The sequence below is a fragment of the Dipodomys spectabilis genome, unplaced genomic scaffold (genome assembly GCF_019054845.1).
Source record: "Dipodomys spectabilis isolate Male_0828 unplaced genomic scaffold, ASM1905484v1 ptg000728l, whole genome shotgun sequence".
Lineage (NCBI taxonomy): Eukaryota > Metazoa > Chordata > Mammalia > Rodentia > Heteromyidae > Dipodomys > Dipodomys spectabilis.
This window is the reverse complement of record NW_024871405.1, coordinates 1,138,487-1,152,493: the sequence shown is the minus strand read 5'-3', so window position 1 is coordinate 1,152,493 and position 14,007 is coordinate 1,138,487. Positions and strand designations below refer to the sequence as shown.

The following is a 14,007-nucleotide window of genomic DNA, read 5'->3' as shown; positions in this document are numbered from 1 at the left end:
CATGTGCCAGCCCAGCCTCCACCCCACAAGAGCCATGTGCCAGCCCGGCCTCCACCCCACAAGAGCCACGTGCCAGCCCGGCCTCCACCCCAGCCCAGCCTCCACCCCAGCCTGGCCTCCACCCCACAAGAGCCTCGTGCCAGCCCAGCCTCCACCCCAGCCCGGCCTCCACCCCACAAGAGCCACGTGCCAGCCCGGCCTCCACCCCAGCCCGGCCTCCACCCCACAAGAGCCTCACGCCAGCCCGGCCTCTGAGGTGACAGCTCTGTGCCCTCTGTCCCCTGGGGACAGCCCCTACAGGAGACTGTACTGAGGTTTGAACCCACGGCCTCGCGTGCGCCTGGTTTTCCTGTTCCTGAAAAGCTGAGATTGCAGAAGTGCGCCATCACGCTGCCTGGCCTTCTGAACTTTCCGTTGGCTTTTTAATGACTGTGGGAAATGGAAGCCATTTCTTCTTTTACGGATGAGGAACTGGTCGGGCGCCGGCCGCGGCGCTGGGCGCCTCCCCGGGCTGTGTGCCCGGCCTGGCTCTCACTCGCCGTCAGCGTGGCGTTCCTGCCCCCGCTCCCCCTCCTCCCTCCAGCGCTGCCCACGCCTGGGCTCCTTCCACCCGCAGCCCCTCCATTCTCGTCCCCCCCACCCCTACACACACCCTGGTGTCAGGACACACCTGCACAGAGGAGCAAGCCTGCAAAATCCACAGCCGGGGTCAGCACCCTGGCCGGAAGCTGAGGGAGCCCCCAAACCTACAGAGCCCTCTATCCCTGCCCAGGCGTGGACGGAGGCCGGGCGAGCGGACAGGTGTTTTACTGACAGTCCACATACAAGGGCTCTGAGCAGGGTCACAGCTTGGAGAGGAGGGGCGGGGGGAGGGGGTCCCAGATGCTGGCAGCCCCTATCCTGGGAGCTCCCACAAAAGCCCTTCTTGCTGGGTACCGGGGTGTGAGGGGTCCGGGAGTGCTGGCAGGGTGCGCGGGGCAGGCGGGGCAGCCGCTGGAAGCCAGGGCGACAGCGTGGAACAAGCCCGGGGCCCCGGGACTGGCTGGGCACGGTGGCGGGGACAGCTTGGAGCTCTTGGGGTCACTCAGCTTCCCACGGCATTGCTGCCGGTCACGGCTGTGGGGTCCCCCGGGTGGGGACCCCCCCTCGGGCCGGCCTCACGGGCTCCGCATCGCAGTGAGCGGGAAGGGGGCAATGAGCGTCTCAGTAGTCGGTGAGCGGGTACCGCAGGAAGATGAAGATGAGGATGATGCAGGAGGCCGCCAGCGCCGAGCTGGTGATGTTGAAGAGCCGGGCGGTCTTGGCGTCCTCCACTGCTCCGTTCAGGTCATTCAGGAGCTTCTTGTCTCGAACCTGTGGCCGGGGGAGGCGGCAGGACAGAGGTCAGAGGGCGGCGGGTGGAGACCGTGGTCCGATCTCTGGCCAGTTTTCTGGTTGTGACCACCGCAGGGTTGTTGGGAAGCGCGCGACTTTCCCAGGAAGCGTTTAGTGTGTTATTCCAAAACCTCCCCTCCCACGTGGTCACTCAGAATTCTGCAAGGCGAGGAGCCATGGGGCGCTGCCCTGCTTCTAGTGGATGTGGGGGACCGGCGTGGCCCTCACTGGATTTTGTCTTCCATGTGTGTGTGTGTGTGTGTCTGTCTGTCTGTCTGTCTGTGTCATGAGGCTTAAACTCAGGGCCTAGGCCCTGTGCTTCTGTTTTTTGCTCAAGGCTGGCACTCTACACCTGAGCCACAGCTTCATTTCCAGCTTTTTTGCTGGTTAATTGGAGGTAAGAATCTCATGGACTTTCCTGTCTAGGCTGGCTTTGAACCTTGATCCTCAGATCTCAGCATCCTGAGGTGCTAGGAGGATTCTAGGTATGAGCAGCTGATGCCTGGCCTGTCCATCTTCCTTTCTGAGAAAAGATGTGTCACCACTATTTGAAATTTCCTCTAGCTGGGCGCTGGTGGCTCTCACCTATAATCCCAGCCACTCAGGAGGCTGAGATCTGAGGATCTCAGCCCGAGGCCAGCCCAGACAGGAATGTCTGTGAGATTCTTATTTCCAATTAAGCACCAAAAAAGCTCCACAAAACAAAAAACTGGAAGTGGAGTGGTGGTTCAAATAATAGAGCGCTAGCCTTGAGCAAAAAACATCAGAGACAGCACCCAGGCCCTGAGTTCAAGCCCAAGGACCAGAACACACACACACACACACAAACTAACCTGGAATTAACCTGAAATGTCCTCTAAGTTCCGCGATCCTCTCCAGAGAGGTTGAGTCCACCTTGGATTGGATTAGTTTTAATTGTTAGTAAAGCCCTGTTTCCCTCTGGCGCTTGGAATGAGTCCTGCAGTAGACGCTGCCCACCAGCCTTTCTCCACAACAAATCAGCGTGAACCGGCAGCGGCCAGCGTGGAGAGACGATGTGCAGGCCGAGGCCCACCGGCCGGTCCCGGGTGCTGTTCTGTGGCACAGGGGCAGCCTCCCTCAGACAAGCTCTCCACAGGACAGCCCTGCCTGCCAGGCCTGGGTCAGGACTTTGTGAGCTACTGGCTGTATAGTGCTGTCACTGGCACAGCGTCTGTTCCAGAGAAGCTTCTAGAATAGTCTAGAATAGCAGAGGTGAAAATGAACCGCCTTCTCTCACCCTTTGGTCTTAAAAAAAAAAACCTGAAGTAAAACAGTTGATCCATAGAGGGTGAGTGGGGGAGAGAAAGCACTAGAGAAGGTTGTTCCGATGAAAAGATCACATGCAACCGGGCGCCGGTGGCTCACGCCTGTACTCTTAACTACTCAGGAGGCTGAGATCTGAGGATCACAGTTCAAAGCCAGCCCGGGCAGGAAAGTCCAGAAACTCTTATTTCCAGTAAACCACCAGAAAACCAGAAATGGGGCTCTGGCTCAAGTGGTAGACTGCTCACTTTGAGCTGAAGAGCTGAGGGACAGCCCAGGCCCAGAGTTCAAACTCCACAATCATCATCATCAACAACAACAACAACAAAGGCTAAAGACAAGTATTTCAACTGGGCTGGGAAGGTGGCTCAGTGGTAGAGTACTTGCCTCGCATGCATGAAGCCCTAGGTTCAATTCCTCAGCATCACATAAGCAGAAAAAGCTGGAAATGGGCCTGTGGCACAAGTGGTAGAGCGCTAGCCTTGAGCTGAAATGCTGAGGGACAGCGCCCAGGCCCAGAGTTCAAGCCCCACGACCAGAAAAAAAAAGTGTCAGCAAGGCCAGGTTTCCTCTGAAAGCCTTCCTGGAGCATCTCTTGTTTCTTCCTGGATCCTTGGGGCAGGAAGGATCTGATTAAGTTAATCATATTAATTGCATACAAGAATGGGTTTTCTGATGACATTTTCATGTGTGCACAGAATGCACATTGGTGTGCTCACCCCTCCTCATGTCTCCTCTGCCCACTCGCCTGCTTCCTCTCCCCAGTTAGCCCCACTTCTATTCATCCCTGACCTAAACGGTTGTCACAAGCCATAACGTTCATGAGGGTCCTGTGGAGGGGGTGTTAACGCTCCTGGTCTTTCCGTCAAGCCACTCTGCCCTGCTGGCTTAACCTTTGCCTAGGACGTCTTGGCCGGACGCTTGGGATACCGGAAGAGCGATGGAGGCTCTGGACGTTCAGTGGATGGAGCAGAGGGAAGAAGCCGGAGCGCGTCCGGGTATCGAGTGGATGCAGATGGTGGTGGGCGATGATGCAGACTAGGGGAAGGGACACTCTGGAGGCCGCTGGACTGGAAGGAGTGTGTGAGCTGTGTGTGGGACAGAAGGGTGGACGGGGGAATGAATCCGGGGAGGGGGAGAGCTGAGCAGATTTGTGGGTTCGTACCGGAGGAGTGGAACCGGTGTTCCACTGGCCAGGGGGGTAGGGCAGACACCTAGGTGGGGCTGGCAAATAGGAGGACGTGCCAGACAGTGGTGGATGTCTGGAACGGGCATTAGGTGGACTCAGAGATGCCAGCAGATGAGCAGGAGGGGACCTTCGGGAACGCTGCTGAGTAGCCCTAGAGCAGGTGGACGGCAGGGGGGCGTGGGGGGCATGCTGGCTGAGTGGGCAGTGGGCGTGGCATGTGGCAGGGGGGGTGTGGGGGGCGGGGCATGCTGGCTGAGTGGGCAGTGGGCGTGGCGTGTGGCAGTGGGCGTGGCATGTGGCAGGGGGCGTGAGGGGTGGGGCATGCTGGCTGAGTGGGCAGTGGGCGTGGCGTGTGGCGTGGGGGGCGGGGCATGCTGGCTGAGTGGGCAGTGGGCGTGGCATGTGGCGGGGGGCGAGGGGGGCATGCTGGCTGAGTGGGCAGTGGGCGGGGCGTGTGGCGTGTGGCGGGGGGGCGTGGGGGGCATGCTGGCTGAGTGGGCAGTGGGCAGTGGGCGTGGCGTGTGGCGTGGGGGGCGGGGCATGCTGGCTGAGTGGGCAGTGGGCGTGGCATGTGGCGGGGGGCGAGGGGGGCATGCTGGCTGAGTGGGCAGTGGGCGTGGCGTGTGGCAGGGGGCGAGGGGGGCATGCTGGCTGAGTGGGCAGTGGGCGTGGCGTGTGGCGTGTGGCGGGGGGCGTGGGGGGCATGCTGGCTGAGTGGGCAGTGGGCGTGGCGTGTGGCGGGGGGTGAGGGGGGCATGCTGGCTGAGTGGGCAGTGGGCGGGGCGTGTGGCGTGTGGCGGGGGGGGCGAGGGGGGCATGCTGGCTGAGTGGGCAGTGGGCGTGGCGTGTGGCGGGGGGCGTGGGGGGCATGCTGGCTGAGTGGGCAGTGGGCGTGGCGTGTGGCGGGGGCGGGGGGCGAGGGGGGCATGCTGGCTGAGTGGGCAGTGGGCGGGGCGTGTGGCGTGTGGCGGGGGGGGCGAGGGGGGCATGCTGGCTGAGTGGGCAGTGGGCGTGGCGTGTGGCGGGGGCGTGGGGGGCATGCTGGCTGAGTGGGCAGTGGGCGTGGCGTGTGGCGGGGGCGTGGGGGGCATGCTGGCTGAGTGGGCAGTGGGCGTGGCGTGTGGCAGGGGGCGAGGGGGGCATGCTGGCTGAGTGGGCAGTGGGCAGTGGGCGTGGCGTGTGGCGGGGGGCGTGGGGGGCATGCTGGCTGAGTGGGCAGTGGGCGGGGCGTGTGGCGTGTGGCGGGGGGGCGTGGGGGGCATGCTGGCTGAGTGGGCAGTGGGCATGGCGTGTGGCGTGTGGCGGGGGGGGGCGTGGGGGGCATGCTGGCTGAGTGGGCAGTGGGCGTGGCGTGTGGCGGGGGCGTGGGGGGCATGCTGGCTGAGTGGGCAGTGGGTGTGGCGTTTGGCAGTCGGCGTGGCGTGTGGCGGGGGCGTGGGGGGCATGCTGGCTGAGTGGGCAGTGGGCGGGGCGTGTAGGTCATACACAGAATGGTACAGGAGAGGGTGGGTACATACTGCATGTCTGTTCTGTGGGGCCTGTGGGCAGATGACGGTAGGGCCCTGAAACCGCAGGCGGGATGGATGGAGGCTGGTGTGCTGTGCATGCGCACTGCTGCACTGTAGGGCAGTACCTGTGGACAGCAGGTCAATCAATTGATGACAGCATGCGGGAAGGGTGAATGGGTGAATGGAAGGGGTGCTGGGTAAGTCAGGGTGTGACTCCATGGCAGGTAGATGGATACAGATTGGTGAGCTCATCAACTGAAGGCCAGGCACTGTGGCTCACACCTGTAATCCCAACTATCAAGGATGCTGAGATCTAAGGATCATAGTTCAAAGCCAGCCAGGGCAGGAAAATCTGTGAGACTCTTATTTCCAAATAGCCAACAGAAAGCTGGCCGTGGAGTTGTGGCTCAAGTGCATAGCTCAGGAGAGAGCTCGCTGGTCCTGAGCTCACGCTCTAGTCCAGCACAAACACCAAACGAAAGCCTTGAAGGGGTGAGGGGAAAGAGCGCGGTGGGGTGAGCCTGTGGTTGGGGAAGCCCTACTGAGTGGATGCTTGAATAAAGACAAAGGCAGAGCTCAGTGTGGTCCTACGCCACACAAGAGGTGTCACGGGGGCCGAGGGGACCGCGCGGGGCTTCTCAGCGTGACTGAGGGTGGCAAAGAATGGGGGATCCAACATGTTGTCACGGCGATTCTAGCTGCCAGGTAAGGCCACACTGACAGGCAAGCAGAGTCCGGCCAAGAGTGAAGAGACCAGCTTAGCAGTTCTGCATGGCTTGGCCCAGCATAGCAGCAAGCAAGGGAGACAGATCCCTGTCTGGAGCCACATTAGAGGCACAGCCACAGAAAGAATGAGATTTGATATGGCTTCAAGGATTTGGGTTTGATCAATAGAACAGCAGTTGCTGGAGATTGTGGAGTGGGCAGATTTGGGATACTGCACAGCTTGTGGTCACACAAGAATGGAGGGCGGGCGGGCAGATGGTGCGTGGTGCTCATGGGCGGGGTCAAAAGGTGACACAGGGCATGGCAGAGGGCACGGGTACTGGAGGTGTGGCCATGCGAGTCCAAGCAAAGATGGAAAGAAGACAAAGACACCGGATGAGAGGGCAGGTAGATGAGTAGATGGACCGGTCTTTCACAAATGTGTGTAGCCGTTGGATGGACGGATGGTGAACATCTGGAAGGGATGGAGGGAGGATGCCACAGGGGGTGGGCGAGTTGATTAGGCCACACCGGTGAACAAAACAGGTCACTGGAAGGAAAAGAGCGAGGAAAGAAAGGCATCTGAATGGATACAGGAAATGCCAGGCTCCGGAAGCTTACACGTAGAATCCTGGCCCCAGGTGGTGGTAGGAGGTGGGACCTTGGAAGGTGATTTGAGAAGTAAAGCCTTCGTGAAGGGGGCCCTGGAGGGACCCCTTCCCCAGCAGCCTCGGGAAGACACACCGGGAGGCCAGCCTACAGCCAGAAGGGGGCAGATCCCCGCCAGAACCAGACCGCCATGACTTGTGTTTCCAGGCCCCAAACCTGTGAGGGCTGAGGAGTGAGCTCATAGTGTCTGTGGCCGCTGGTGAGAGCCGCCCAGGCAGACTAACACGGACAACTCAGACGGGAGTGCGGAGAAACAGACGCAGTGGGAGGAGAGGAGGCGCTGGGCAGTCAGATGGGAAACCAGTTGGTGTGGGAAAGGGGGAGAAAAGGAGGGCTGAATAGGAGCTTTAGGGGCCAGTGATTAGATACACTGGAGAACATTTAGGTGGACAGGACATGGCCAGAAAGGAAGGCTTAGTTGAATGGTATTTGAATGACACCAATAGATTTGTGTCTTGATGAATGGATGCCCAAGAAGTAGAAAGGACTATGGGGAGACAAAACATGGATAAAGACAGTAGGTGATTAGCTGGCTGGATTGGTCTAGTGTAGACATAATTAGAAGGGAAGAGTAGGAAGAAGGGTAGCTTATGAAGAGGTCAGTAGAGTGGGCTTATAAGTGATATGTTGAGTACAAGTAATGACTTGGTGTGTTGGTGGATGGTATTTGGGGGTTAATAGAAAACAAGGAAGGAAGATAGGTTGGTGCATTGGAAGATGGACAAATGGACAGATGGATTAATGATAGAAAGAATGGGTGAGTTGTGAACAGGTAGGACAAACGAATTCATGGATATAGTGAGGATGGATGGGTGGATGGGTGATGGATGAATGATTGGATGGACGAGTGGATGGATGGTGGATGGATGAGTGGATAAACGGTGAATGGATGGGTGGATGACTGGTGGATGGATGGATGAATGGCAGATGGATGGGTGGATAAATGATGGATGGATAGGTGGATGGATGGTGGACAGATGGGTGAGTGGATGATGGACAAATGGGTATGTAGATGGGTCGATGGATGATGGATGGATGGGTGAATGGATGGCGGATGGATAATGGGAAGATGGGTGGATGGAGAAAGAATAACATTGCCCCATTTGTTAGGAAATGGAAAGACTTGGAAAAATTATATGAAGTAAAGTAAGCCAAGCCCAAAGAAACATAGGTCCCATGGTTTCCCTTATTTGCAATATCTAGTATATGTATGAGTCAAGCAGAAAAGGTCAGATAAGGTGATGTTAGGAAAATGAACCCTACGATATGTATTTAAATGTTTTTTTCTTTCATGCATTTGTTTCTAACGCATTTATAAGATTATTTCTTTGTTGCTTTGTAAGTCCCTCCCCCACAGTATAACCCCTGCTTTCACTGTATTTGATTTCGGTATAATTTGTGGAGGGGAAGGGCAAAAACAAGTTGTTTAAATAAGGATACAGGTGGACCCATTGCAACAATGAGAAGTACAAGTTGTCATGTCGAAAACGAACTTTACAACTTTGGTGGTGGGGGGGGGAGGATTTGGTGGGGGGCAGGGGGAGCCTGGGAAGGGATGGGAAGGGGAAACAAAGGAGGAGGCTGCAATGCTTGATAAGAAATGTACTCATTATCTTGCCCACGTAATTGTAACCCCTCTGTACTGTATTTTCACAATAAAAAAATTCAACAAAATTAAAAAAAAAAAAGATGGGTGGATGGATGGGTGGATGGATGATGGACAGATGAATGAATGGATGGTGGACAGATTGGTGGATGGATGCACTGATGGATGATGGATGAATCTGTGGATGGATGGTGCGTAGATAGATAATGGGTAGATGCATGGGTAGGTGAGAAGACGGATGGGTGGGTTGATGAATGGACAGAAGGATGGGTGGGTAAATTAATGATATCAGAGAATTAGTTGTATAATGTTGGCGGGATGTGTTATGAGGGCCAGGGAAGGAGGAAGCGTGGATGACTAAATAAGCGGACAGCTGGAGGTTGGCGGCTATTTGGATGGGCTGAAGGGATGGAAGGAGGATGGCTGTGGGGTTGTGTCCCCTAATAACTGAGACATGATCTGAGAAAGGTGTCCTCTGTTGATTTCATCATTGTGCCAACATTGAAGAACAAATGCGCTTATACGAATGAAGATGGCCAGGACATCACTAGGCCAGGCAGTCTTTAACAGACCCATTGTTATATATGTACACTGTAGTTGACTACAGGGTGGGGGGGTGGGGTGGGGTAGATGGATGGTTAGGTGGGTGGGTGGGTCGGTAGATGGATGGTTGGGTGGGTGGGTGAATGGTTGGGTGGGTGGGTAGATAGTCGGGTGGATGAGTGGGTGGGTAAATGGTTGGTTGGATGGGTAGGTGGATGGATGCATGGTTGGGTAGGTGGGTAGATGGTTGGGTGGATGGTTGGGTGGGTGAATAGTTGGGTGGGTGGGTAGGTGGATGAATGCATGGTTGGGTGGGTGAATGGTTGGGTGGATGGGTGGGTGGATGAGTGGTTGGATGGTTGGGTGGGTAGGTGGATGGTTGGGTGGGTGGGTGGATGGGTGGGTGGGTGAGTAGATGGTTGGGTGGGTGTGTGGGTGGATGGGTGGGTGGGTGGGTGGATGGGTGGGAGGGTGGGTGGGCAGATGGTTGGGTGGGTGGGTGGATGGGTGGGTAGATGGGTGGTTGGTTGGATGGATGGGCGGATAGGCAGACAGGTAGGTAGGCAATGCTGATACTGAGAATGGAAAGCTTGGGCTGGTGTGTACACTATGAGAGCCAGCACAGAACCCTCCTGCTCATCTGTTCTTTCTGACTTCTCTGTCGCTGGACAGTCTCCCAGTGTCCTGAACTGGGATCAAGCAGCCACCGCACCTGCTGCCTCTCCTGCTCTCCACACAAGACAGGGCAGGGGTTGTTGACCCCCAATGGCCCACCTCATGTCTCACTTGTGTCCTCTTCTCCATTGGAGAGCCTTTCCCCACCCCTGTCCTTCCAGGCCCAGGGGGAATGGTGCCTCCTCCCCGTGGCCGCAAGGCCCTACGTGGGCCACCTGATCCCGCCCACCACTGCCCTCTGCCCATCACCCACTCACCCAGCATCCTTTAACCCCGACACTGGGCGCCCTGCCTTGGACAAGCAAGCCATGACCCAGACCCCATGAGAGAGAAGGAAGGATGTGTGTGACCTGCGGCGCTGCCTGGGAATGGCAGGAGGGGACATTTGGAGAGGGCAGGCTAAGGAGTGGAAAGGGGCGGAGGGGTGACTTCCTGGGTCCCCACCTGCCCAACGCTGGGCTGCACAGGCCCAAGCTGTGGCCTCCCCGTAGCTGAGCAGCCTGTGTGGAGCTGGCCGGGGCCACAAGGGCAGAGGGTGCCGGGCAGGGCAGCCGGCGGGAACACGGCGCCGCCACGCTGCTCCCCGCCAGCCCCCACCTGCTCGTGCTGGCCTGAATGGCATTTTGTTTCCATTTATGTGCAGCTGAAAGACGCGGGGTTCAGTGAGGCGGGAGGGCTGGTCAGTTCCCGGAGCTGGGGTGTCAGCCAAGCCCTCCCGACTCGGGTCTGCGGCATGCCCACAATGGGCGGCATGAGGGGTCAGTGCAGCGGGCAGACGGCCAGCTGGAGGACAGGCAGGCTGGCTTCCAGGTGCCCAGGCCAGGGCCAGCTCCTCGATGCGTGCCTTGCATGCCCTTCCCCGGGAGACCCAAAGCCTCTCCGGTGCCCGGTGGGAAGGATGGCAGGGGGCAGGGGGAGTGAGCCCCATCGACCCTCCAGGAGGCCAGCCTCCGGTCACCCCAACCAGTGCAACCAGCACCGTCCTGAAATGCCTGACCTACCTACAGCCGCAGCAGATGGGCCGCCTGCACCCGCCGGCCGGCGGCAGCCTCGGCCAGGCACCAGGGGAGGAGTCCGGACGGGAGCACGGGCAGCCGAGCCGGGGCCTGAGGGCCCCAGCAGCCCAGGCAAGGCCGGGCTGCACCAGCTGCGGCCCCAGCTGTCCCCATGGGTGGCGGTGCCCTCTGCTCGGCATTGCTGGACACCGGGGGTAGGGGAGCACAGTTCCCGGAATCCTGTTCTCCCATGTCCCTTAGCACATGCGCACACACGCACACACACATATTCACACTCTCAGGGATCCACACATGTGCACACACAGATGAGAACATGTGTGTGCATGCCCTCACTTACATGTATGCACGTGTGCTCTTACCCATCCATCTACTGGACACATGCAGCCACACAAATTTCATACTCACACACATGCACACATGCATGCAATAACACATCCACACATAGGCACATCTCCACACTTGTCCCCAGATAAACGTACTCAAGGACTCACAATACTCTTGTAGTTATACCCATGCAATGCCTGACACGGACACAAGCCATGCATTTTACCTGCTCATGTACACCATGCACACACACATTGAGTCCACAGGCACACTTACACACGTGATTCACACACCGTGGGCATATGTAGTGGGTCACACGTGCACATCCACGCACATATACACAATCATATATTACACAGACCCACATGCATACACACACACTCATGCACATCCACACACTTACGCATAGGTCCCGTGGGGAGCCCAGGGCGGGGCACTGGGGCCTGGGCCTGAGCTGGGGTGCAGAGGCTGTCAGGAGGGAGTGGAGAGCCAGGTGGCCGGGCCTGGGGCTTCTGTGTATAGATGGCCAGAGGCGGCACTGTCCAGGGTCCTTCCCACCCCCAGACCCTCCAAAGCTGTGCTCCCCCTGCGGCCCCTGCTCCCCTCCTCTCCACGCTCCCCTCCTCTCCAGGCGGCTGCAGGTGGTGCACTGGCTCTGGCTCTAGGGAGTGCTGATTTGGCTAACCACGTGCCAGGCTTTCCTGGAGGGGTGGGGCGGGAGAGGGGACCGCGTCCGTCTCCCTGCACCCTGCCTGAGAAGGGGGTGCCGCCCTTCCTTGGACACGGGGCCCCCAGCCGAAGGTTCTTCCACGGCCTTTCCTGAGTCTGTGTCCTCCTCCCGCTTTGCCCTTGGGGGGAGGGAGTCCCCACGGCCTGCCCCCAGTACTTGCCCGCACCCAGGGCTCTGGGCGTGGTGCCACACTGGCTGCAGGGCGAGGAGGAAGAGCCTGTCACCAGTCCTTGGCCACCGGGCTGGGGGCTCGGGGTCTGGGTCAGGGTCCTAGGGGGGAGGCCTAACAGGGTCTGTGACATCACCCCTCAGGACCCCAGGACCTCCCCCATGCTGCCCCTGCCTGTGTGCCCAGGGGGTCCGCTGACCAGGTGAGACCCCATGCTGCTGTCCAGAAGATAAGGCCCTGCCTGAGCCCTAAAAGGCCCTGCTCCCCGAGGCTCTGCTGAGCCACAGTTTCTCAGCTGGGCACGGTGACGGCGGCCACTCCGTGCCAGCCCAGACCTGGCCAAGGCCTGGTCCTGGAATCCACACAAGCTCTGCCCAGGAGCTGCCCTGAGCGCCAGGGTGGGGGGCCCATCCTCCCCGCCCCCCCGTCCCCCGCCGCCCAGCTCACTTTGAGGGAGTAGGCCAAGGCGATGAAGCCGAGGCAGCAGAAGTTGAGGTAGACGAAGTTGAAGATGGACCACAGGTAGTAGTCGTTCACCTCCGTGGTGTCGGGGTACACCTCGATCACGGTCGCGGGATTCGTCATGGTCTTCTTCTCGGCCGAGTGCTTGCAGGCTGGGCCGCCCCCGGCGGCACGCACGCTGTCCGTCTTGCTGCTCTTGGACTCCATGGGGAACAGGGTGGGCGCCATGGGGGGTGAAGCAGTGGGCTCCGGGGCCGCGGGGGCCTGCAGGGCAGGGGGCTTGGACACACAGGCGAAGCAGCCCTTGGGCGAGCCTGCCGGGGGCCTGGGAACCCAGAAGGCCCCGTCCAGGGGCACCCGGGCTTCCTGGGCGCCGTCCGTGGTGCTGGCCGGGACTCCCAGCGGGGCTGGGCACTGGCTGGGGCCCTGGGCCTGCGGGGGGAGCAAGAGTGAGGAGCCCTGGCCAGCAGCGCCCCCTGAACACCCTGCAGCAGCACGCCCCCCCCCCACAGCCTCATAAACGGCCCTGCCCGGCAGCGCCCCCTGAACACCCTGCAGCAGCACCACCACCTCCCCCCCCCCCCACCTGCAGCCTCATAAAGAGCCCTGGCTGGCAGAGGCGGAAACCCCCGCCGGGCGGCCAGCTGCCCCCCCCCCCCAGCCCTCCGGCCGCGGCCCGTGCCAGAGCCCCTCTCGGCCTCGCTGGCACGCCGCGGCTTTTCATTACTTCGCCATCTGCGCACCGCCACCCGCCGACAGGCACACACCACGGCACCCCAGCCCCAACAAACACGCCCACCCCACTCTGGCTGGCACCCTGCTGCCCGCAGTGGAGCCCCCAGCCCCGATTCCCTCCCCGCCACCCCCAGTGCACCGGGCAGGCAGACCACAATGACCCTGCCCGGCCCAGACACCTGCGCATACACGCGCAGGTAAACAACCGGCCTGACACGCAGCAGCGACCCCAACGGGCCTGGTGCCCCTCCCACCCCGAGAGCGCGCACCACGCCCCCCGCCCGGGCCACCGGCGCCCCCCGCGCGCAGCCCGGGGCTGGGCCGCGGCTCCGCGCTGCCCGTCCCCTGGCCGGGCTGGGCCGCAGCCGCCCGCCCAGACAGACGGACGGCGCGTGCTCACCTGCTGGCGACTCGCCCCCTGCGCTGGGCCCGCGTCCTCCGTGCGTCCCGGACCGCGCTCTGCCCAGCCTTGGGGGCGGGGAGCGCGTGGGGCTCCGCGGCGCCGCCGCCTGCCCGCCCGGCCGCCCGCTCCGCAGCGCCAGGCCGCCGGCTGCAGCCAGAGCCTGACTCACGGCGACCGCGGAGGCGGCGGGGCGGACGGTGGCGGGGAGACACCGACACCTCCTCCGCGGGAGGGCGGGGCCGCTGGCTGCCACCGGACTCCCACAACTCCCGCCCCGGCCCCCCCACCGGCACCCCACCAACGCCCCGGGGCCAGGAGCCTGGGAGCGTTCCCCACCCACCTGCACCCCAAAGACCCCTTCCTCCCGCCCCCTCCTCCTCCTCCCTCCCAGAGCCTGCCTCTCAGAGCCCCCTTCCCCACGCCCGCCAGCCACCCCTTCCATGCCCGGCTCACGAAGTCCACTCCCAAGATTGTCCCCCTCGCTACGCCCCCTCCCCACCCCGTCCCCTTCGCTACACCACTCCCTACCCCGTCTGGACCTCTGACCCTGAATGGTCCAAGTCCCCAGAGCCCCCAGACTTCACAGTCACAGCAAGGTGGGGGGTGTGTTGACAC

At 60.6% G+C, this 14,007-nt stretch overlaps 1 protein-coding gene across 1 annotated transcript; it reads right to left on the bottom strand.

Moving 5' to 3' along the window:
* Positions 1-791: 791 nt before the first annotated feature.
* On the bottom strand, positions 792-12,687 carry Ifitm10 (interferon induced transmembrane protein 10). Its single transcript, XM_042672621.1, has 2 exons — positions 12,240-12,687; positions 792-1,353 (listed from the first exon to the last, which is right to left on the bottom strand). The coding sequence occupies exons 1-2, from the start codon at positions 12,480-12,482 to the stop codon at positions 1,204-1,206; spliced, it is 393 nt and encodes a 130-aa protein (XP_042528555.1). The 5' UTR covers positions 12,483-12,687; the 3' UTR covers positions 792-1,203.
* Between the last annotated feature and the right edge of the window lie 1,320 nt (positions 12,688-14,007).